We start from the raw sequence: 25,119 nt of genomic DNA, 5'->3' as shown, positions 1-25,119 counted from the left end.
AATGTGGAAATTGCAGTAAGGATGGGAGGTGAGCAGGGAACACTGCTCACTGTTTAAACAGATGGGTGACTTTTGATCTAGAAGAGATGGAGAGAATACATTGCTGCCAAAATGAGCCATAAAATGACTTCAGAGCCTGAACCAAGAGATGCATTTGCTGTCAAGTTCAACCTCATGTAATAGCAAGAGCTGGAATCTTGCTTCAAATCACTGAGTGTTACTTCAAAAGTATGATCACATAATCCAAAAGAAATAGATATGTTGCAACAAGGCTGTCCCACAAAATAATTAAAATTAGTCCAGCAACCAAAGAAAGAAAGGAAAAAAACCCACCAAACTCATCTGTAGCTAAGAGCTCATCACACTTTGCATAAACATCACTACACTCTGAGGCAGAAAGCTGTGTGTGTGCAGTGCCAGTCTGTGAAAAAGAAGAATAAGGATGATGTTCTTTTTTGATTCCTTGTGTAAGGCAGCTCTCCTCCATGGTACCATTGGGATAGGGCAGACTGGCTTTAAGCCACTTCTAATGAAAGGATTTTTATTGTTCTGTGAATCCCTCTCTTCAAAAGGCAGTCTTCTATCTGGCTTAGGAAATTCGAGGTTTAAAAATATTTCAACTGCAATTTTATGATTGAATAATTGCTATTTTAGTGATTTAAACAACACAATGCTTATTTTGTGGATAGCGCTAGGCACAATTGTTTGTTATTGTGCACTGACTGCTATTAAACTAATATGAAGCTGTTGTAGTACGGAAGTGAAATCAGGTAACAATTTTAACGCAAACATTTCAGTACTTTGAAAAAATGCCACATGTAGTTATTTGTGTAAAAGCTTAAGTGTGTTGCTAACACAGTTTAACTGAAAGTAGTGCGTTTGCTAAAGAATAAATTTCAGTAACAGAAGTTTCTTCTGGTTCTGTTTTTACCCAATGACATCCCTTATGTAACAAAAACAAGGGGAGAGGAGCTCTTCCTTAGACGAGAATAGTTGCAATGCACTCTCAAGCGTCCTGCAGTTGGTGAGGGTTACAAGTGCCCCACCATATCCTCCCGTGTGTGCTTTTTCAAAACTCACAGTGATGAAGAGCTGTTTTATCTCAGGCTAATCCCAAAATAAATGTCTGACCTGTGTCCTTCTTTCCCCTAAATCACTACAGCAGTAGAAGAAACCTTCATTTGGCTGAGAACAAGTGCATAATTTGTGCTGTTGAAATCAGTGGGAGGTGGAGCTCTGAGTCAGTTTATACAGCTCTGGTTCCCTGCCGCTCTGCTGGTTGGAGAATAGTGTGTTCCAGGAGTCAGCTGTCAGCTGGACCACCACACTTCTGCCTTTTATGAAGTAGAGGTATAATGGGATCCTCAGCCTACTCACCTCTGGTAAGAGGAAATCAGTAGTGGGATGGGATGATTTGTTTGGCTATCATAGTTGAGATGCCTGAAAAGCAAAGTGTTTGGTGAATTTTGGTCCTTAAGTGCCAGATATGTTTGTAGTGGGCAGATTTATTAGTCAGAGCAGCTACTAGACGTTACTGGGCAGGTAGCACTGTATCTCATCATGAGGAGAGAAGACCTCCTGCTATTGCCCTGGTGGATCTCAGTAGTAAATAAAAACTGGGAGTTGTTGGCTGGTGGGTTTCATCAGCGTTTTTTCTCATTTCCTCATCCCCAGGATCGGTTCATCCAAGCAAACCCACACAGGGAAATTGGGATCAGGAAGGGGAATCGTGGAAGAACATGCATCACTGAAGATGAGGTATAGAGTAAATGACTGCATCTGGGTTACAAGGGAAGGGCTTCAGGGTACAAATAGCAACTGTGACATTGAGAGAGAGTCTTCCATCAGCATCTATTGTCTCTCCTTGAGCTTGGCTGTTGTTATGTAAGGCGTTGTTTTAACGGTTAGTTAAGGGAATTTGTTTCTTCTGTGACTGTGCTCCCCTGGGTGGAGAATATTTGTAGTGAACTTGAGGGTTGGGAAGGTGTGAAGAAGATGAAGATCTTGTGGTTTAGATGCTGGGCAAGGAACTGGGAGAGCAGGATGTTAGTCTTGATTTTATGGTTACATCAGTATATGATGTAAATCATACCTCACAGCACCCAAAGATGTCTTCAGATGATTTTTCCTTTGCTTCATGGAGATGGATCAGCAGATGCAATGTATTATTCAGTATCTGCTTCTGAAAATAATTTGGAACCCTAGTTTTTATGAAATTGTACTATTAAAAGCTGTTGGAATGTACTTGAATGGGGTATGTAACAAATTAATCCATTTTTTTGAGTAATGGTTGGTTTAAATTATATTAAATGGAAGAAAAAAATCATGTATTATTTGTAGTATTAGAGTTTCCTGCATCTGCTCCTTTTCTGCAGTCACTGTAGATTTATGGAGCTATCTGCTTGCTAGATTTACAATTAGATTAAGTTGACCAGGCTCTGAGCACCCTGCTCTAGCTGTAGGTGTCCCAGTTCAATGCAGGGGAGTTGGGCTAGATGGCCTTTAAAAGTCCCTTCCAACTCAAATGATTTTATGATCCAGGAGAGCAGATTACTGCCAGCACTACTGAATAATATTGGCTTTTATGTTTGAATTTTTTCTTAGTCCTCCAACTGTCTCACAAATAAGCTTTCTCTACAATATGGGACATGTGTGCTCTTAAAGCTAAGAGTTAAAAATCAATCATCTGTATTTAGGATGAAAATTTGAGCTTTCTGAAATTCTGATCACCTGCTCCTGTCACTTTTTCCACCTCCACTTTAGAAATGTTGCTGTCAAAATCTCTATTGAGGTTGATAGGTTTCTTCCAAGCCCGCAGGCTTTGGTCAGATCACATTTGAGAGAAAATGACTGGGTGGAGAATCTTCCAGTGGGCCCCAAGTATCATCTAGAATGGTGACACTGTTTTTTAGATGGTTAATCTGCTCACGAGATTGACATATCAAAACAAGAGGTATACAAGGAGATTCTAGGGAGTCAATTTATTAGAAATCACGATACTTTAATGATTTAATTACTCCTTTCAATTTAATTAATGGAGCTACTGCTTCTATATTTTACTTTTGATGTTCTTCAGGATTATCTTGTTTATCCTGTAACCAAGTATAGGGTTGTCCATAGCTGTGATGGGGCGTGGAAGGGAGAAAACAAAAAAGTATTGGGTCACACAGCTTTCAAAGATGCTGCATTGTACAGCCCTATGATATGGGATATCAGTGTGCTGTTATACCTCAGTGCTACTCCATGGTGAATCAATCAAGTCAGTCTATTGTTTTTCCATGTGAATATATTTGTATAGTAATTTATTATCTGGAAGTCCTAAAAAAGCCAAGGCATTGTAAATAACTTTTTCTTTTGTATATTCACACAAAATTATAACTTCTACTCTTGCTTCTTTATGTTTCATTGCGTAATCTGACACACTTTTTACATTTCCACTCTCATCATATCAAGTCCATAATTCAGTTTGCATTTGCAGCCTTCCACTTTCTTAAATTGCTTATAGGTTTTCTCATTTACTCTTTCTTCAGTTCTGCTTTTCTTCAACTCTCAATTTATCAGTTTTTGCCATGGTAATGTGGTTTCATTTCATTCAATGCAGACCTTATCTGTGGATGATGAACTAATTTTGTCAGTGTCAGAAAAAGACAAAAGAAGTGTTTAGCCTCTTCTGCCTAACAGCAGATCACCTTTGCACTGAAACAGAAGAGGCACTTTGTAGTGAGCTGGACCTTCATGTGAAATGGAAGAGTGCTTATGCAAAGCCTCTGATTTCAGCCTTCCTTCAGTAACTTTATGTGGCTGATGGGTGCAATCCCTGCCTGAGGAAGAAGGGAATCCCATGGTCCCTATGCTGACAGGCTGGAAACTGCTCTGCTGTAATCTATTGGCCTCTGCTGGCCTGAAAGCTGAGAAGCAAACCCTGTAATTTGGAAGTAGATGGATTATAAAAGGGATAAATATGTAATGGCTTTACATGAAAACAATTTTATGTTTTTTTTTCTTACTACTCTGTGTTAAAATTTAACCTTTAAAACCTGAATCTTTAACAAACAAACAAATAACCATACAAACAAAAACCCCAGACAACAAAACCAAACAAAAAAAATACCCCTACTCACCTCAAAACTTAACTTTATGCACAGCTGGTGCATAAACTGCAATCTGACATGTTACAGTGTCTGTTCACGAGAACCAATTTCTGAGTGCAAATAATTACAATGCAAACATATTCACTGCATTAATACATGAGAATAGCTTATGATTACTCATTTTCTGGATGCCTTCCCTTTTGCTTTGCTATAGGATGGGTTTTGTTAATTATGTCTGAATCCTTTGCTAACACATTTATTTTATTTTATTTTACAGATAGAGATACCTCAGTTGCGTTGCCTTACTGTAAAAATTATAGGTATGAGAAATCTCCGCAAAGCAGACCTGTGTAAGTACTGCTGATGGCACATTTGTATCTCAGTCAGAATGCTTCTGTTCAAACTGAATTTCGATATTTGTTACTACATAGTATTAGCAGTTTGAAGTTGACATACATCTATATAAATACATAAATAGCTATGAACAGAGAATGTTTGTGGGTCTGGTAAAATATTTAGAAATTCTCAGAGTCTGTTTTTTTTTATCTACCTGGTTGGGTAAAAGAGATTAATAAGAGTACTGCTGTGATAGTCACACACCTTTCTGTTAACCCAGTGAGCCAAAGCGACTGCTACGTGAGGCTGTGGCTGCCAACAGCTTCACACCAGGAAGCCCGGACAAGAACAATATCCAACTGCAGGAACCCCATCTGGAATGAAACCTTTCACTTCATGATACAAAGTGAAGTAAAGGTAAGACCCATATCTGTGCTTATGAGGTGGAACTTACTGCAAGGGGCAGTTTTACCCGCTGTGTGTCTCTGGTAGCAGGTAAACACCACAGGTGAAGGTGGTACTGATGTTAGAGACCTCAGCCACCAAGTTCCTGAGTCTCTGGAAACATTTGTTTTCATTTTAGCCATTAAGTAGCTGAAAGCTTTATATGTGCCCTATTTTACTACCTAACAGCTACCCCTGAAAATTTCTGTATCTATCTGTGTTTTGGTTTCTCCTGTGATGAAAGGTTGAGGGAGCTGGACTCCTTTAGCTTTGAGAAGGCTCTGGGGAGACTTCATGGTGACCTTACAGTACTTGAAGGGTACATATAAATAGGATGGGGAATGACTGTTTATGAAGGTGGACAGTGATAGGACAAGGGGGAAAAATTTTAAACTGAGATGGGAGATTTAAGTTAGATATTAGGAGGAAGTTTTCCACACAGAGGTTGGTGACACACTGGAGCAGGTTGCCCAAGGAGGTTGTGGATGCTCCATCCCTGGATGCATTCAAGGCCACGCTGGATGTGGCTCTGGGCGGCCTGGTCTGGTGGTTGGTGACCCCGCCTGTGGGGCGGGGGGTTTGAAACTAGATGATCTTTTTAAGGTCCTTTTCAACCCCCTCCTCCCTCTCATATGCAACCCAGTGGGTCCCTTTTCCATGCTCCCTGTAGAAAACAGGAATCAGAATGCAACCTGGAGATGGGTCTCAGAGCCCACTTGTGAATTGTGAGAACATAACGGGTATTGTCAAGAGGAACATACAAACAAGCCAGCAACTATTCTAACAGCACTACCTCTCATGCCTTCCTCTTGAAGTCTCTTATCCCAGAATAGTAGATTTACATCATTCTCTGCCGCTCCCTTCAGAATGTGCTGGAGCTGACAGTCTGTGATGAGGACACCATCACCCCTGATGATCAGCTTTTGACTGTTTGCTTTGATGTAGCCAAAATCCAACCTGGAAAGAAGGTCCGCCTGAGTTTTGAGTTGGATCCAGAGGTGAGAAATAATTAGACAAATGAAACTGAGTGGATAGATAAAATAATAATTTTGGCCAGAATTTACTCCTAAGATAGTGTCTATATTGCAGTTATTTTATTGCATATTTAATGATAGCACATAAAAACTGTTTTAAAAGAACTATGTTAAAGCACAAAGTGAGATGCTTGAGGTTTAGTAGAAGTTAGAAACAGTCATGCCTGTGTTGTGTTTACAATTAAATGCAGAATAGCTTGTCCATGCTGGTTTTTTTGATATTTGAAAACGATTTCTGTTTTGCATCAGAAAGGAAGGCAACCACCATAGCATGTCTTTTGCAGTGAAAACAAGCAGAGGTAAAAGATAACAATTGAAAATTTCTCTGCAAATCTGCCTGATGGTTGTGGTGAAGTAAAAGTCAGGTTCCTCTCCCACATGGCTAGCAATAGAATTAAAGGGAATGGCCTCAAGTTGTGCCAGGGGAGATTCATGTTGGATATTAGGAAGAATTTATTCTCTGAAAAGGTGGTCAGGAACTGGAATGGGATGCCCAGGGGAGGTGGTGAGCCATGTCTCTGGAGGTGTTCAAGACACTTTTAGATGTTGTTCTAAGGTATGTGGTTTAGTGTGGAAATACTGGTGGGTAGGTGGTCAGTTGGACTTGGAAGATCTTGGAAGTCTATTCCAGCCTTGGTGACTCTATGATTCTAAGCTGTGAGTTGGCTCTGAGGTGTGTGCAGTAGTAGCTTAGCATATTGGCTTAGCAAATGGCAGTTAAGGAGATAAGGCTCAGCGAGATGTGTCTCAGGAATGTTATGGCCAACCTGTACTTATTTTGAACCACTCAGGTACCCATGAAACATCAGACTGTGGTCTGAGCGTGGACTTTTACAGCACTTGATTCTTTTTTTTTCTTTTCTTTTTTTTTTTTTTTTAATTACACAGTAATGAAACATGTTGTGCACCTTAATAGCAGGTAGCACTGCCACCTTTGTCCATTATGATTTATTTCATTTACCAAAACTATCTCAAGTGGAGGGCTGAGGGCACATGGGTAGTGTCAGAACAAAGGGCTACTTCCTGCTGTGCCTCTTGCTCACTGTGCAGTTCAACAAGTCTTTCCACTGCTGGTCTCCAGGTTTCTTACCTGCAAAAATGTGACTGAGATTTAATAGAGATACAGTTTGTGTGTGTGCTTATGGCAGTGCAAAAAGAATTGAAACATAAGACAGGCACAGTTAGGCATAACAAAGTTGTAACAAAGGTTCTGAATGTGGTTTCTGCTGTTTTTTTTTTTTGGATGAGGTTAGAATAGACCATCCACAGGCTTGAACTGCACTGTCTGGTCACAATCCAGCACTTGATGAAGCCTGTCTTTCATTTGGAAAAATAAGACTGCTTCCTAAAACTAGCCCTCAGTGGTTGCAGCAGCGTGCAACAGAAGGCTATTTCCCACAAGTTGGAAGCAGACAAGTGGAGTGACGTGAAACAAGAGTGGCAAAAGAAGGCTCCGCCCACCTACTTTGTGACACAAAAATGGTGAGAATAGTAAATATTGTGGGAGAGGACTATTCAAAAGCACTGCAGCTCCACCAGAATTAAATAAGCTTATTTTGTTCATTTTCCTTAAAAGAAAAATAACTCTTGTTTTCAGAATCAGGAAGAACTGGAAGTGGAATTTCTACTGGATAATGTGTGAGTAAAGTCTGAATGTTACAAAGTTTGTTATTGGAATACTTGCTGTCTCAGAGTGATGATGCAGTATTTGGGAAGTGGCTCCCTGTGTCTATGCTATAACATTTCAGCTTGTCCTCTTCCCAGTGGTTCCATTTCTGTCATGAATCTGGTGGAATTCCTCCTGTAGTGAAAGTCATGGTAACTATTAATAGCTGAGGGTGGGTGGATTTTTTTGTAAGTTTTAGGAGAGATTATGCTGACTGGAGAGATACATAAGAATGATAGAAAGATAAAGTCATTAAGAGCATGGGACTGAGACACAGCAGTTAGTGGTGCATGATATCTAGAACTGTGCTCAGAGACATTAAAAATCAAGCAAACTGTTTGCATCTGAAAGATCACACACATAACTACTGTTAAATAAACCTTTTCCTTTTTCTTTTTAGACCAGGTGTATCTGAAAAAATAGTCACTAATGGTGTGCTAGTGGTAAGCATTTTTTTATTACTAATATTCTTAAATAGAGCAGAACTGATGGTTCTGGTTGGAAGAACCATGCTTCTAGGCATAGCCTTTATTGTCTTTCAAATAAGACACAGATAAGTCTGTGGAACTTTGAACTTGGTTGTGTTTGTAGTGCATTCTGTGTTGGGAGGTACATGTATCACTCAACCAGAGAGATACTCACTGATGAAATAGCAGCAAACATAATGAGAAGTGAGTGAATCCATTGCCACTACAAAATTTGTTACTGGATGCCAGTCTTGGAGCTGGATGCTCTTCTCACACCATTTCCAAAGTACTGTCTGATATCTTTGTGCTGCTTTTTCATCCTGAGCAGCACCATAGGAATGTTTCAGCTTCAACCCAGAGATCTTTTGAAGTACAAGCTCATTTGATCAGTTGTTCTGCAGAGCTCATAGGAATCCTGCCTCTTGCTTTTTTGTAGGGGAAAGTTAAAGCATGGTCTAGATGGCTGAAAACTTCCTTGTGTTAACTGTTGGAGATTTAATGATATTTAATGTTTTTTATGGGACAGATTTTCCACTTAATTCACCATAGAATTGCTTCCAGGCTATATACAAACTGTCTACTTATTCACAAGACACTGTGGCCAAATGTGGTGTAGCCATGGGACCCACAGATCCTCAGTGAGGATCCTGGGCTGTTTCTGTGACCAGTGGTTTTATTGCTTGTCTCTTCTAGTCTCGAGAGGTTTCCTGTGTGGAAGTGCAAGTGGATGACACAAAAATGAGGAGTCCTGACACAAGTGAGGTTATTGATTTAAGTGGTCTGTCAATGCTTTTTATGCCATGAAAGATGCAGACAAACATAGCTTGATGGCTTTCAGTCTCCTCTGTTTGCATCTGGCCTGGTAGGGGATCGAGGTTTATCATGAATTATTCCCTTGTTAGTGGCGAGAGTCCTCTGCAGACTGCATGACTACATAGCTCCAGGGAAACTGGAGGTGGCTGACAAAAACTGAGAAACACATCTGTTAAATGATAGTACAGAAAAACTTGTGATGAGGACAGAAAGAAAAGGGAGGCATAACCAATTGGAATGAAAAGCCTGTAGTGATGGGAACTCAAGAGATGTGAAGACTACCAGTTGCGTCCAGTGGTCTATCACAAGCTGTCTCCTGCATGGCAGGGAGAAGCTGCCAACTCCACATTGGCCTTTTGGTGCTTATTCAGTTTGGCCCTTGTTTATGCTAATTGGTTGTTGAGGGTGGAGTGTTGTGTAAAGGAAAGCTGGCTACAGTAGTGCTGGAATGTTACTTAAGTTGCTTTTATTTGTTATTTGTTTTTAGGGACAGATGTAGTTATCATTACTATCATTACTCTGTACTCCTTGTTCACAGGGAGAGATTTCACCTTCACAATGAAGGGATCCTATGAAGAAACCAAGAACATTTCCATAGGTCCTTCCTTCAGCCAGAGAGGCAGTGATTCTACCATGTTCCACTATATCAAGTACAGCCAACCCAACCTGGACATGGTGTTGCCAAAGGAACATTTATACTGTGGTGTATGTTTTTGCTTATGGACAGTGATAACAGATAAAGTAACTTTTGGGAGAAGCATGTCGAATTAACCCTTTTCTGATAGATTTATACCTCTGGTTTGTACATAATTTTCCCTTTATGACATTCTTTCCTCTATTTTAATTCAGCATGATTCAGACAGGAGGGAAAAGGATAGAAATAGTCCTCTATCTGTGCCTCTGAATTCTCTGGACCTGGGAAAGAAAATGACAGTAGTGAGAGTGAGTAACTTCTGACAATATTTGGAATTATTTCAACAAAGGGGAAGCTGTGCCTATGTGATACTGGATCCGGGATTAATTTTGTTATTGAAAACGTACTAGCTGAGTATATATATGCACTGCTCCACATACACTTGAAAGTATAACTGGTATTCAAGGAAAAACTAACATTGCTTCAGGTATATTTTTAAAGCAGGATTTAGCAATGCTTGTGTGCAGAAGGCCTGAGAAATAGATTAATGTTTTATTACTAGATGATATATATATGAATAACTGGTATTGCTGTAAAAAAATGCCATTGCAAATTTTCAGTTGTTTAAAATGTTTGCTGTTGTCATTCTTCATTCTCAGGATGCATCTTATGAAGTGTCTGTGAAGGAAGAAGATGGGTAAATCTTGCTTCTTCTGAATAATTAGTTAGGCCAGTCCTTTCATAGTATGTTCTTTAGATGAAGGGTAGCTACAGTTTAAACTAGCTTCTTATTTCAAAACCAGAAATAAAAATTGTAATCAATTGAAGAAGACTGAGATATAGGGAAGTGTTAATAAATCATGTGTTTTGAATTGGTTGGTGAGAGCCCAGGATAAAATAAGTGGTGAGCAGTCACAGAGTAAAACAAGTCGCAATATTTTTCCTGGTCTTTTTCCTTGCTAATGTCGGTGCTTAGGAATGACTCTGTTTTGTAATGTTTATAATACATACACATTTATATACAACATGTTTCTATGTCTTTTTAGCATCATTATGCATTTACCAGTTCACTGCAGTAAAAACAAGCAGACAGCATGAAATTAATTTACGGACTGACTCTTAGTGATTTTTCAAAGGGCAACATTACCCCCTCCTGACGAGTTTGCTACATTGCAAGCAGACTGAGATGATAAATTGAAGCTTTTACTGAATGTTAATTAGAAATCGCAGAAGGGACAAAATAACCTCTTTGGGAAGAGGGGGGAAAAAAAGTAACAAAAAGCCAAGCAAAGTAACAAAACCCAACATCAAACAGCCCCAAACCAAAAAGAGCTGACTTGTGAAAATAAAAGTTATGGAATTAATGAATCATGTGGTGTTCATGATTATGTACAGATATGAAGGGAAACAGTTAAGAGACCTTTTCCAACTCAAAGATTTAAACTCATGTTATCAGCAGAGAAGGGCCTAAAGCAATGTTAGAGTCAGATTAGAGTTGTGTTTTTCCTGTAGTGCGTTGAGTTTTGGCAACTGCTGGGCCTACCTGCTATTCAGGAAACATGTACATAGAAAAAGACCATGAACAAATGCCCAGATTTTGAGGGCTCTATGTAGAACAGCTTAAGTTCAGATATGTTCCTTATGTTTTGTCAGCAGGGAAACCGATTCATTTAGTTTCCTCATAATTACATGAAATCTCCATAGTAGGGCAGAAAATACATGGCCTGTGATATCCTATGTTTATTTGCATATGGTGGTCATCATGTGCATGGAAATAGACATCAGTTTAAAGAAAAACATTCTGATGCAGATTTTTGCCTGATATCTCAAGCAGTAGCTCTAGATGACTTACACTTAATATGTGTTCTTTGTTCTTGTCTTGTGCTCTAGTAACAAGAATTTAGATCTGCGTTTGGGGTTTGATTTATGTGCAGAGGAAAAAGATTTCATCTGTAAAAGGAAGAAGGTTGTTGCTGCTGCTCTAAAAAATGTTCTTCATCTCGATGAAGGCCTGCAGGAGGATGAGGTGTGTGGGACAACAGCTTGTGAACCTGAATTATTCTACCCCCTTTGAATGAAGAGAATGTGATGTACTTGCACACCTATCTATATAATTCCTCCACATCTTTTATACTAAAGTGTATAAACCAGGTTATCAGGAGCAGCTATATAAAATTTTTGGTGCTCCCAGAACACCCATCTCTTGATGCTGTGTGTGGGAGAACATTTGTCAACCATATCTTAAGTGCTCACAGACTTGAACAGTGAGTAGAACACTCTCTAGAGAGTTGATCACTTCTCTATTTCATCCATTAATGAATGACCCCATGCCTTTGTGTGCTAAGCAGGTGCCAGTGGTGGCAGTCATGACCACAGCAGGAGGAGTGCGGTCCATGACGTCAATGTTTGGCAGTCTTCTAGCTCTACAGGAGTTAGGTGTTTTGGACTGCATCTCATACATCAGTGGTTTATCTGCCACAACATGGTAAGGAGAATTGGGCTTCTCTTTGTTGTTCATGTTAGCAGAGTATTAACTGGAAACAAAATGCATGTGTGAAACATAAGCCTGTGAATTTTCATATACCGGTGTTGAATCTCAGTATTCTTTTTACCAGGACCATGTCAAAATTATATGAAGATGTAAATTGGTCACAGAAGGATCTCAGAGGGCCAATTGATGATATCCAGAAATATGTGATCAAGAGCAAATTGCACTGTTTCTCTACTGATCATCTGAAATACTACGAGAAGGAGTTGTGTAAAAGAAAGCTAGAAGGGCACAAGCTCTCTTTCACAGACTTATGGGGACTCTTCATTGACTCTATGCTACACAATGAGGTATTATATATCCATCCCCTTTTCCAGAGGATTTCTAAATTTTCCTATCTAAAATTTTGAAACTAGTTATGCCTGAAGAGGAAAGGGTCTCAAAAACTCTGAGGTCACTTTTTTTTGATTTTTAGAAGAAAAACATGGTCAGCCAAAAATGTAAGAATGTGGGGGAAATGTCTGGCATGTAAAAAAGTCAAGGTGGTCATTAAACTAACTGATTTGTGTCCTTTAACTTCAGGTCAAGTAACTGTTCTAGAAACACGCAGAGGATAGGTGGCTCTGACAAAACAAAATTCAGGAATAGCCATAACAGCAAACAATTAAGTGGTATTCAGTGGCTCTTAGTTGATTTCTATCTTAAGCATCTCCAAGGTAGCTAAACAGCTTTATGTTTCCTTGAGTCAAGCTGCAAGCTAGTGAATAGAGAAAGAAGTTTCCCATATTTCCACTTCAGCCCCAATTTCAGAACAAAACCTCAGAAGCATCACTGGTAACACTTTGGCAAGGTTCTGGAGAGTTCATGAATGCATTCAGGTAGTCAAACAACAAGTAAATGGAGCAAAATCTGCTGATACTTAATAGATGTTTTATTGATAGTCCATATTTAGAAACCATATAAGGGCATCATGTTCATCTTTTTCTATTATTTCTGTTCTTCATAAACAGGAGAATACTCATAAACTCTCTGATCAGCAACTGGCAGTGAATCAGGGGCAGAATCCACTGCCCATTTACCTGTCTCTCAATGTCAGGGATAAATTTAGCACTCTGGATTTTAAAGGTAATGATTATTATATGCATTTTTAATAGATCTAAGGAGCTTATTATTTTTTTTTTTTAAGTCTACAGCAATGCTTTTACTGCAAGTGCAAGCTAATAAATCTTTTAAATAATTCCTTTCTTTGCAGAGTGGGTGGAGTTCACGCCTTATGAGGTGGGTTCCCTGAAATATGGGGCCTTTGTTCGCTCAGAGGATTTTGGTAGTGAGTTTTTCATGGGCCACCTGATGAAGAAGATCCCAGAATCCCGGATCTGCTTCTTGGAAGGTGATTTACTATCTTGGAAAAAATGTTAACTTTACGAAAATATAGTTGGCTGCAGGGAATAATAAGCATTTAATAATTATTAGTCTGCAATTGGAACAATCCTAGCACCAGATCATGTATCCGATGCAATTTAAACTTCAAGCAAACTGGACAAAAGCAGCAAAATAAGAAGCAAACTCTTAAGATGAATACAACTAACTTGCTCTCGTATTATTAGGTTAGAAGAAATTATTAGGTTAGAAGAAATCAGAACATGTTGGAACAAAACAGAACTGATTATTTGAATTAAGTAAAAGTCAGGTTGTGGTTTTAAAAGTAACACTAGTTTCGAAAGTAGCCTAATAACCAAGTCACTATGTGGAATTTTTAGTAGTTATATTATAATTCATAACATTTTGTAGAGTGAAACAGTGCTCATCTAAGCTGCCACAAAATTTGAATCCAAGTAGATCTCCACAATTTTGCTGTAATGTTCAAAATAACATTAACTATGACTTTTTACTTTTCTGTCAACTTTCAAGGTACATGGAGTAATATATTTTCTGAGAGTTTTATGGATGTTGTCTACCTCTCTGGTCATTCTGAGGACTTCTGGCACAGATGGACCCGAGGCACTGAGCATCCCATTGGTTAGTTATCTGGATTACTTTTTACTTGCATCTGAGTTGTCTTCACATCTCTCTGAAATGTGAAGATTGATGTTTTGAATGGGTTAAGATTTATGGCCTATTTCCTAGGGAACACCAAGCCTTTGTGAGAGAAGGAAAAGTAGGAAAGAAAATGTTGTGATGGAAAACAGGAAAAACATTGGTCTGCTAAAACAATGTTTCAGCATCCCTGGCAAGTTCTGTTAGTTGTGAGAGGGCTACCAAAAGCCCTTTAGGAAGGGAGAAGCCAGACAGGGATCGAGTTGATGCTATGGCGCTGAAACCCACCTCTGTCCCAGAAGAGCCTGCAGGAAGACACTTGTGCCAACTGTAAAGGGTATAGTGGTGGTGTTGATCCCCTTGACTGGGGTTGCTATGTGCTGGTTGGTGGGTGCACCCTTGAGAAGAACTTCTCCATGTTCCAGCAGTTTCCTCAGACCGAGCTTACCATTTTCTGCATGCTCACTGGACTCTGACAGACCACTGGGCTCAGATTCTTCTATCAGTTTATGTAAATTGTAGTTGCATGTTGCTGTAATAATCCTCTTCTGTCCATTCATTACTGATGATTATGAGCTTGTTCTGGTTTGGGGGTTCACTAAACTCAGAGAGTTACATTTCTTTGCCATTTATTAACGTACTCAGACAAACTCTTGATGTTAGACAATCAAAAATTTAGATTTATTCTTTGTTATTACTGGTATCATAAAGACTGATGCAGACATAGACCATCTTACCATTGTCTCTGCAGAGGAACACCCTGCTCTTCCCATGGGACCTCATGAACAGACAACTCGCTTATCCCTTCCCAAGGGTTACCTTTCCAATGCTCTTCGAGAAATGCTGACAGGACGGCCATCAGTTTCGTACTATCATAATTTCCTCAAGGGCTTGCAGCTACATAACAAGTATTTAGAGAATGAAAGATTCTGCATGTGGAAAGGTAAAGGCACCTAGTTTTAGATGCATTTTTGGAGGTCATTTGAGTGCTGATAACTGATGAGGACAAATATTTGATAAAAGTTAGTGTAAAGGCAGATTCTGATTAATACTGTTATAACCAGTTAAGTAACTACACAGACTGGGAAGCTCTTGGTGGAATTTGTTTGCTGAGCCCCAAGTTATTTAATTCAAGTCTCATTTCTGCCTTGGAGAAGTCACACCAGGGCTTGCTTCAGTTCTTAGGAGAGAATCACTAGGAACTAGCACTGAAGTTGAACTAAGTAGCCACATGTTTACACTAACTGAAAGAGCAGTCAATCATATCTCTTTGAATGAAGTTGACTCTCAAAACTTCTCCCTCTCACTGATCTCAAGCCTGATCCATAGAGGCTAAAATGATGTCAAAGCCTAAGTGTGGTCTCTGTCCTTTCTTTGTTGGACTGATTTGGAAAGAAATGGGCTTGCTTCTTCCATAAGTAATTGCTAATGTAAGTTTTTGATTTTCAGATACAGTGCTTGATTCCTCTCCCAACGAACTGAATGCAATGGGTGACTACCTAAAGCTGGTAGATACAGCTTTCTTCATCAATACCAGCTGCCCACCGTTTTTGAGGCCAGAGAGGAAAGTGGATGTCATTTTGCATTTAAATTACAGCGGAGGATCACAGACTCGGGTGATGTTTTGAAACAGTGATTCTTTATCTGTATGACTCCAGCAGATGAATTTCACATATATATATATATATTTTTTTTCCTTCAGAAAATGGTATTTTGATAAATTTTAATTTTCTGTTTGTTGCTCCAGCCATTGGACCTATTTTCAGAGTACTGTTTAGAGCAAGGTATTCCATTCCCCTGCACAGAGCTGAGCCCTGAGGATCGGGAGCACCTGAAGGAGTGCTATGTGTTTGAGGACAGTTTAGAGGCACCCATCTTGGTCTATTTCCCACTTGTGTGTGATACCTTCCAAAGATACAAGGCACCGAGTAAGTTTAAGCATTAATCAATAACTGATCTTGATCTCAGATATGATGTGATTCTTTTTTTTTTTTTTTTTTTTTTAAATGTAATTTTAAAGTCCAAATTATCCATGGAACTAATCACTTTTCTAAAACTAGAGACTGGAATGTTCTCACTTGGTATAGTCACCATATCTACAGACCCACTGTGATGGATATAATTTTAGAACAGATGAGCTTCAGAATTAGTATCATTAACGACTATATTTTGAGGCAAAACTCATTTCCTATCCAGGACTGGCTTGTTTCCTTTAATAATACAAGAACAGAAGGCAGCTAGTAACATTATATCTGCTTATAAATGACTTTATCTCTTAATATGATGATGACAAGATACTAATGGTGTGCATAGTTAACAGTCCTCTAATTATAATAAGTCCTCTAATTATTTGGTTTACATGAAAATAAAAAGAGAATAGAAAGTATGGAATACAGTAAAGTGAAGGATTTTCCATGGTAGCAAGCTAATCTGATACCTATCATTTCAGAAAAGCTGCCAGGTTATTCTGTTTTGTTCAGTGGTAGAATAGGTAGTGATTTATCTGTGATACTTTTGTGTGCATCATCTCTAATTTTATTGTTTCCAATTTAGTAGAAGAGTAAACTTTCCTTAAAATAATGAACAAAATTCATGAACTGACTTATTGGAGAAACCTCATCAACTTCACCCTTCGTTCTGCTGCATCTGTTTAGAGTGCAGTAAATCTCAACTGCATTAGGAAAAGTTCCCCTTCCAAGGGCATTCAGGTGTCCTTTTCCATCAGATAGTAGATAAGGAGCTGTTATCTTGGTGTACCCAATGAAGAAGCTAAAAAGACAAAATTCTGTCTTTACAAAAGTGAAATATTCTCATGATAAACTGTAATCTTAAGAGGAAGGTATTTTGCATGACAAAGTGATTCTTCCAATTAGTTGTGGACCAGCTGCCACTGAGGCCTATCAGCGAAGTACTGGATTTTATTACTGCCACAGAGGCAGTATACTTATGGCAATATAGTCTCTATCAATTTTCCTGAAAGAATCCAGTTTCCTGGGGCTGTCGCTGTGTATTTTGTGTTGCCTGCCAGGAGTTTTGCGCTCCAGTAGCCTTGCTGTGCTGAACTTTGCTATGTGTCCATTGCAGATGTGGAGCGCAGTCCTGCAGAGATGGAGCAGGGAAGAGTATGTGTGTCCAATTCTTTTGGTCCCTATGGTACTGGTCAGCTTACATATACTGAAGGGAATTTCAACAAGCTGTTAAACCTCTGCAACTACAACATTCTGAATAATAAACATTCGATTCTTCGGGCTTTGCAAACTGCTGTGGAACGAAAGAAGCGATTTAAAAATTGTTCATCAACTCAGTCATCTGAACTCTCTTAAAGTATATTCGGACAAGTCCCATCTGGAGATAAACAAATGTTTTGATAATAGACTAACAGATATCCCAGCAACATGAATCTGTACAAAATGAACCTCCATGTTAACTTACTAAAAAAGAAAAGCATGTGTCTTATTCAGTACTGTATGGTAGGATTAATGCTTGTTTTGGCATTGATCATAGGAAAATCTTGATTAGTTAGTAAGACTGTCCCTAGTGTTCCAGTGAATGGGAAGGCATTTATGGAGATAAAGGGAAGTGTGTTTCATCCTCACAAAAGTCTGTTCCAAATTTACATGCAGACCTTAGCAGTATGTGGTCTTTGATCTAGAAATCAAAGCAAAGATGAATCAAAGCTATCCCTTGCTCAAAGAGCTCTGCTTGTGACAGAAGGTACACTAGACAATGAAAGATGCTTGCATGTGGCAAATGATTACTGAAAAAGGTAGAATGGAACTGCACCTGATGTTGTCTTCTCAGTAACCATCTTTTAGGGAGAAGTTGAACCTTCACTGAATTTATGATTCTGGCCATCATTGTACTGAGTCTACATTTTTTGAGTGATTACTATTCCAGAGTGATTAACATATAACATATAGGCTGAATTTATTTTTTTTTTTTTCCTGACAGCTCTGGGATAAAAGTCATTTGTCTGCATCCGTTTTGTTGGGCTTTTTTTCTGCACTACTGCCTGCTAAGTGGAATTTGAAGCTGAGGATTCAGCAGTTGAGTTTTGAATCCTACACTTTAATAGGCTTGGAAAATAGTTTGATGACCCAGCCTTTGGCCTTAATCTTATCTTCATTTATTAATCTTCCTATATGTGCAACAAAACTCTCAATAGTTGTTCCATTAACTTCTGCAACGGTCAGTGTGTAAGCTACTGCTACAGTTTTATTCTCACATATTCAAAACACACAGGGGAGTGTGCACAAGATTTTTGTATGTTTTAGATAAACGTCTGTTTAAGAAAAAGCATTTATAGGTCATTCTAAGAACTTATTTTGTCATGTGCTTAATCATATACAGTGGAAAACTACCATTTAAATAGAAAATAACCATGCATGTTGACCCTGCTCTGGGAAAATGGTACCTGGTATCTCCACCTCACGTGCAATGGAAAATAATTATCTCTATCATCCTATCTTAGATGTCTCCTTTTTTTTTTTATTTTTTTTTTTTAATTTTTTTTATTTTTTTTTAATTAAGCAGGAGATAACACCTTACTTGGTTCCTCTTAAGCAACGTTTATTAGTGGTTATCTCCTGCCAGACTTTGCTGCTGTATGAGTCAAACCAGAAGCTTCCTTTTAGAAAGGAAATTAATGGCAGCAATCACTTGGACTCCTTTGCATGGCTCTCAGATGGCTGTGTTCAAGAACTCTTTTTTTTTCTTAGTTGCTAAAATCTTTCATTTTCAACTCTGTGAACTTCATCAGCAAGATGGCAATAGTTTTCTGTGAGCGAAGAAGATAGGGAGGATATCTCTCTAACAGTTCAACTGTTTCGTAAGTAAGCTTGTGTTCAAATAATGATGATGTAGGATTTAAATAAATATGTATGTGTGTATATAAACATATTTTGCTATCTACTTAAAATGTATTTTAATTATTTTAAAGAATCCTTCTCACAGTTCCAGGAAGATGTAAGAGAGGCAGTACCTTTTGTGCTGGGATATTCTGCCAACCGGTTGCTGGTGGTTGCAACACTTGGCATTGCTCCTGGAGCTTTACTCACCCAAGGCGTGGTGGTGATGTGTTGATGTGCATATTTGGCAGTAGATGCAGAAAATTAGGATGGCTTAGAATAAACTGTAGAAAGGGAGCCCACTTTAAGAAATCTGGGCCCACTAAGTAAACCATTGAAAAGTCTTAAGCTGTCCAAATTGTTTAGCTTTAGCAACTTCATATTTTGACTTGAGAGAAATTCAGTATTCGCAAATACTGATGTTTGTGTAACACCCTGACTCCAAGGATCCAACATTACATATGAGGTTAATGTTTTCCCTGGGCTTACCAAGTTTGTTGGACTTTGTGTAGTGGCTTATGAGTTTCCTTTACAATGGACTCATTTGACTTCTTGTCTGGGGAAGAAAAGGCTTCTTTTTCTGTCCTTTGAAACTGATTCATATTATTGTATTGCAGCAATACCTGAGTCATCCCTGTGATGTTATGGCGAAAGGCAGTGTAAAAGTAGAGGGGAAACAATGTTTGTTTAAATGTATATCAAAAATAACAAAGCAAGAACAAGATCAGTATCATTATGTGGGCATATGGGCACATTTTTTAATGGGAGCTGAGGCCTAGTGGCCTACAAATGCTCTAGTAACGTACTGGTATATTATCCGGATTTTTGAAGTGATTCAGCAATGGTGTAATTGTTCTAATAGGCAGGTGAACAATTTCTTTTTTTGGAAACACTTGTTTGTGACTTGTCACACGAGCCCTACTAAATGTGATGGCACTCTATTGGAAGCAATTAGCTGTGAACATTTATAGTCTACTGGGACTCAGACATTTTTTAGGCTGACTGTAGGTGAAGTTAACCCCTAAATTAGCTCATGACATGAAGTGACTTTGGCAATATTATGAGTATTGGTTTGGACTCAGTTGGGCTCTAAATTTTTCTGTGAAGGTCCTAGGCTATGTGTCTTGCCATGCTTATGCTGCAGGAATTACTGGCTCATTAGCTGACACAGAGATGTGTTTCACACCTCTTGTCTGAGAGGGTTAGAAACCATTCAAACAATGCTTTTTCTTCCTTGAAGTGTCCAATGACACTAGGAAGGTCCAATGACATCAGTCTGAGAGAGGGGTTTCTGCTGGGCACTCACATTTACACAGACTGGAGATTAAGAGATGATGGTTAAGAGTTAAGAGATGATGGTCATGATCATCTGTGTTTGAGAAAGAGCTTTTTTTTTTTTTTTTTGTTTTTTTTTTTTTTGCAAAGAGTTGAAGTCCATATTGCATATGCTGGGGATGGCTGCACTAACATTTTACTGGTGATTTTTATATGGGAGAAACATTCAGTTACTTCTGGTGAGTGAGTAGGAGGGGTGAGATCTTTATCTCTTCAAAGGATGTCAAGGACGTGCGAAATAAATTTTAAACAAGTTTCTCAATAGGTTTTGGAAGTCAGAATCCTCCTTCATGTGTGTCATAATCAGGATAGTGCCCTAGTAAAAATGTAATCCTCTCTACCCCCTGTCAGCTGGTGTGATTTCTCTCTGTAGTAGTAGTGAATTTGTACTTATAGTTCTCAGGGCTTTGAATTCACACCAAGACCGAAGGTCTCTCCTACTTACAAATGGGTGATATACGGATTTTCAGATTTTCTTTTCTGGCCCCTGTACCTGGTCCCTTTTAGACTGTTTGAAAAACCTTTAGCAATTTGGTTCAGCATGTTGTTTAGGTTAAGGAAAGAAAGAAAATGTCAGACCATACTGAAAGATCTTACCATATCGGCTTTGGAGAAAGCAAAACTTTAAATAATTTACATGATTTCTAGTGTGAAATTGTTTAGAAATTATTTTTTAGAAATATGTTTTAAATTTTTAAATTAAGGAATAAAAGGTTTCATTTGCAAAGTTCCCTATTGCGTCAGCACCTTTCCAAAGTCATGTTATTACTGAGTAGAGCTCAGTTCTTGCTTCTGTAAAGGTACACTTCTGATTCTGAATGTTTTCAAATCAAACTTCAGTCAAAGATACTGAAAATTGTTGTGGTCCTGGCACCAGATTTCTTTTTGGATACCAGCAGCCTCCAAATCTCTTAGAGCTGAACAACTATGCATGCTTACGTGCAGTCTACCATACAGGTTCTGTGTTTCCCACCTGACAGAAGAGGAAAGCATGGGCACTGATGGCCTCTGTAGCCTTCACACTGAGGGTATCGTAGAGTATGGAAGAGTAAGTATGTTGAAGGTGAATGTTTCTCAGACTGAAATCTGAGACTATGGCGGAAGGGGTGTAATTATTTATCTATGGTTAAGCCCTCTCACATGCAGAGATGATAGCATTTAGCTCCATTGTGCAACTGAAATTTGCATTTCTTGATTGATTGGCAGGTGAGGGTCTGTGTAGTGTAGATTGTACAGCTTACAGATCTGTTTAAAATAATAATAATAAAAAAAGACTGAAAGGAAAGAGAGCTATAGACCTGACACTGTGTTTATTTACTTGTTAATTTGTATTATTAATTCTGAATATTTCTTTTCTATTAAGTCATCTCACTGTAACTTCTTGCTTCTTTTTGGGGTATTGAACTACCTTTCTGGTTTAATTTAAACATTGGTCAAGATGCTTAAGTGATGAGAGGTCATTATGGAGGCGGTACAATTGTACTTTTGTAATAATATGAAATCCCCCATTAGTCACATATTTCTGTAGCCCTGGATGATCAGGAGGTGATGAAGGAGAATATGAGGTAATCATAGGATGTTGGATGCAGCTGTTACTGCAGCTTATTGCAACCTGCAACTTACTGCACTTACAATATCCAGATAATTGTGTCCCTGTTGGGGAAGGTAGTGTTTGCAGTCAGGCAGTTTAAATAAATTTTAACTGCATAAGATTGGCAAGATAGTTATATTTGCTCCGCTTGCCTTTAACTGAGGCAGCGATACAAAAGCATGTGTATGTAGATACATACTTCAAACCTGATGTAGAACATAGGGAAATTATATCTTCATTTCTACTTTCCTTTACATTGCTCAGAGCTTTAAAGACTACTAGGTGTTTTCTTGGCAGTAATTGCCTCTCTAGTCTTTATAAAGTGAAATTAGAGTGTAAATAACATCTATATGGAGAATACTACTGTTTTTTATTATTTACTCTGGAAATGTACTGGCAAAAAAAGATCTATATAGTTCTAATATATGGCTTACTAGACTTTGAGTAACTTCTACCATGTTTTACTTTGTGGCTGTCTTTGTAAGTCTCCATAATTTGAAAAGAATTCATGAAAAATATAAAAAAGCCCCAACGTGATAAATTATGCTTTGAAGTATAAACCTTTTTTGAAATCACAATCCTGGGACACATTTCTAAGTCTGTAACACAACAGTGGGACAGGCTGCAAAATCAGAATTCATTTGGACAAGGATTGTATGGGCCCTGCAGTATTACCTTTCCATGAGAACAGTGATCAGCATACAGGCTTCATCAGTTATGAGAATAATGTTCTGTTACAGGTGTTGTAAGTAGTGTTTCATTTTATCATCAACAAACTGATAAAAAAGTTCTCTTCCAAAATCTCATGTGTCTGGGATAAGCTGTGGTTAAGGGAAGGCTACATCAGCTACCAAACTTGGTGATGGTTGTGAGTAGGAGAGGAAGAGGTACTTAGGAACATGTTTTGGGTGAGGGAATAATTATACTATTTTGAGAAAGCAATCTGTGTATTAAGCTGTTCAGCAATGAAGATGCAGTGAATGTTATACTCCAAATTACAATTGTAGATGTTGTACTAAGGGACATGGTTTAATGGGTAAATACTGGCAGGTAGACAGTTTGACTAGATGATCTCAGAGGTCTTTTCCAATCTTGATGATTCTGTGTTTCTATCAAAGTAATTGGGGCAGTAAAGGGGCAGTATTGCACAGGCTTTGAAATAGCTGGGGTGGTACCAAGGGGCTGCTCTGTTTTGTGGCTAAGAAATGAACTAATGGGTTCTGATCACACAAGGAGAGGGCAGAGTCCGCTGAAGGACTTTCTCCAGCATAGCATCTGCTGGGGTGAGCTGGGGAAACTGAGCTGAATGACTGATCCCCTTTCATTTGATATATAATGTGTGGTTTATTTATTTATTTATTTATTGCAGCAGATTCCTTCTTTGATTTTTAATACTGGAATTTCTCTGGAAAAGCTTTCTTCCTCCTAAAGCTGGAAAGTCTAGTTTTGCAAGAGCATAAATGGATTTATGCCTGGATTTAATCATAAGCATTTGACACAGATATAAAGTAACAAAGGCAGAAATTAAGGAAGAAGTGGATTCCCCATCACTGTGAAAGAGGCTGATTTAAAAATATGTTTCAGATACTGCACCTTTCCTTACCACATGTTCTGTGCCCTATTTGGGGTCTGTGATGCAAGTGTTAGTTCTACTCTCCCCTGTCATCAAGCAGTGAGACAGGAAGGAGTGTGGCAAAGCAAGAATCTCGTGTCACATACTCCAAAGTCTGCCAGCCTGCAGACACATGCTAATTCACAGCTCCTGCAATACACTGCCCTTATAAGCACTGAGTCACTGCACATCAACTAAACCATAGAAATATAGAATGGCATAGTTGGAGGGGACCTTAAAGGGGACCAGTTCCAACTCCCTGCTATGGGCAGGACTGCCACCCACCAGATCAGGCTGCCCAGGGCCCCAGACATCCTGGCTTTGAACACCTCCAGACACCAACAACCTCTCTAGGCAACCTGTGCCTCACCATACTCTGAGTAAAGAATTTCTTCCTAACATCTAACCTAAATCTACCCTCTTTAGTCTAATACCATTCACACTTGCCCTATAAAAAGAGGCAGCAGGAGGGATTTAGGGCCCAGATGTTTCCACTGTGGTGCTAGTTGGAGCTGCCGTGAGTAGGCGCACACAGGAATCCTTTGCATCAAACTCTCTGCTGAATGAGTGGCTGCGCTCCCAGGGCCCACGCACCAAGCACAGCCCCTCCTGCCTCACCTGTCCTCCCCTGGGTTCCTCCTACTGCCTGTAGCTCCTGCCTTCCTCTCACTGCACAAAACTGCAAACTTTTCTCAGCAATGATTAATTTTTTTTTCTTTTTTTTTTTTCCCTACAGATACACTAAATATCCAGGCAAAGGATACTGAGCATGTGATGAGGTCACTGAGACTGGCACAGAGATGTCCAAATAGTTTTAGATGAGCATGTATCCTGCAAATTTAGCTGCGGCACCAAGTCAGTTTACCTTGCTGAGCAGTTTGCTGCTTCAGGGGCTGGATACAGTTCAGGGTATGGAAAGCAGCTTCTGGGATTTCTTCCCAGTACTCTGGTAGCTGTGTGATGGGGCTCAGAGCTGTGATTTAGTAAGTAACAGACAGTCAAGTTAACAGTTGTATAAATGTTAAGCTTCATTAGCAGATGTATTTTCTAGAAACACCTAGGCAGACAGGAGTTTCATTGTATACTGAAAGACAAAGTAAATTGAAAAGGAATCTTCTCATTTTGCTGACTCAGCTGACATGCTCCAATAGGCTGCAGGAAGCAGGGAGGGGACAGCCTAATGACTGGGAATAGCAAAGGGGTGGGGCAGGAGAACCTGGTCATAAAATCCCTAATCCTCCACCCCTAATATGCATGAGAAGTTCCTACCAGCCATACAGCTCAGTGTATTTTATCATTGGACTTAGATGCAACTGAGGCTGCAATGGGATCAAATTTAAGTTCAAATGAGGTAAGCAAAAGAAGCCTATAGCAAGTGTAAAGTGTGTGGAATTCTAGTTTTCCACAGCAGAGAACCAGCTGTTTTAGGTGGATGGGCAAACCAAAGGAAGCAGGTTTGCTGTTCCTTGGATCTTACAGTTGCAAGGAGTGTTTTCCTAGTCTAGCATTGTGCAGAACCTTGTAGCATGTCTGTTTTCCAGTTATGTTTTAGGGTTAGCAGCATTACTTACTGTGCTTGTTGAAAGGAAAAGCTTCATGTCAAGGAAGCAAGAAGTGTCTGTGGAATTGTTGGCATGGGTTTGGTGACTGGTAAATCACCTAATGACTACCATTAATACTCATGGCGCTGAACATGATTTTGAATGGGAGATGTTTTAAATTGT

The 25,119-nt window shown here is 39.0% G+C and overlaps 2 protein-coding genes across 3 annotated transcripts in view; both read left to right on the top strand.

Moving 5' to 3' along the window:
- Positions 1-1,254: 1,254 nt before the first annotated feature.
- On the top strand, positions 1,255-20,225 carry LOC107314842 (cytosolic phospholipase A2 epsilon-like). Of its 2 annotated transcripts, XM_032445075.2 has the most exons (21): positions 1,255-1,382; positions 1,675-1,758; positions 4,369-4,441; positions 4,708-4,844; positions 5,738-5,869; positions 7,503-7,543; positions 7,972-8,014; positions 8,732-8,795; positions 9,390-9,556; positions 9,701-9,793; positions 10,145-10,182; positions 11,376-11,511; positions 11,834-11,970; positions 12,101-12,323; positions 12,984-13,098; positions 13,226-13,363; positions 13,885-13,992; positions 14,762-14,953; positions 15,460-15,626; positions 15,758-15,938; positions 17,095-20,225. In XM_032445075.2, the coding sequence occupies exons 1-21, from the start codon at positions 1,356-1,358 to the stop codon at positions 17,331-17,333; spliced, it is 2,535 nt and encodes an 844-aa protein (XP_032300966.2). In that variant the 5' UTR covers positions 1,255-1,355; the 3' UTR covers positions 17,334-20,225. The 2 variants fall into 2 exon arrangements, with proteins under 2 accessions (XP_032300966.2, XP_085406442.1); XM_085550316.1 differs by lacking the exons at positions 1,255-1,382; positions 1,675-1,758; positions 4,369-4,441; ... (5 more) ...; positions 9,390-9,556; positions 10,145-10,182 and having other exon boundaries at positions 9,704-9,793.
- A 4,371-nt stretch (positions 20,226-24,596) lies between these two features.
- LOC107314843 (cytosolic phospholipase A2 epsilon-like) overlaps positions 24,597-25,119 on the top strand; it is a 32,810-nt gene continuing 32,287 nt past the window's right edge. The window contains exon 1 of the mRNA XM_085550317.1: positions 24,597-24,746. Coding sequence (XP_085406443.1) covers positions 24,720-24,746 — 27 coding nt within the window. The 5' untranslated portion in view covers positions 24,597-24,719. The remainder of the gene's footprint in view (positions 24,747-25,119) is intronic.

Source organism: Coturnix japonica, chromosome 5 (assembly GCF_054131305.1).
Source record: "Coturnix japonica strain WE chromosome 5, WE-NBRP24, whole genome shotgun sequence".
NCBI classification, from domain to species: Eukaryota; Metazoa; Chordata; class Aves; order Galliformes; family Phasianidae; genus Coturnix; species Coturnix japonica.
The sequence above is the reverse complement of the archived record's forward strand: the minus strand, read 5'-3'. Positions and strand labels throughout refer to the sequence as shown.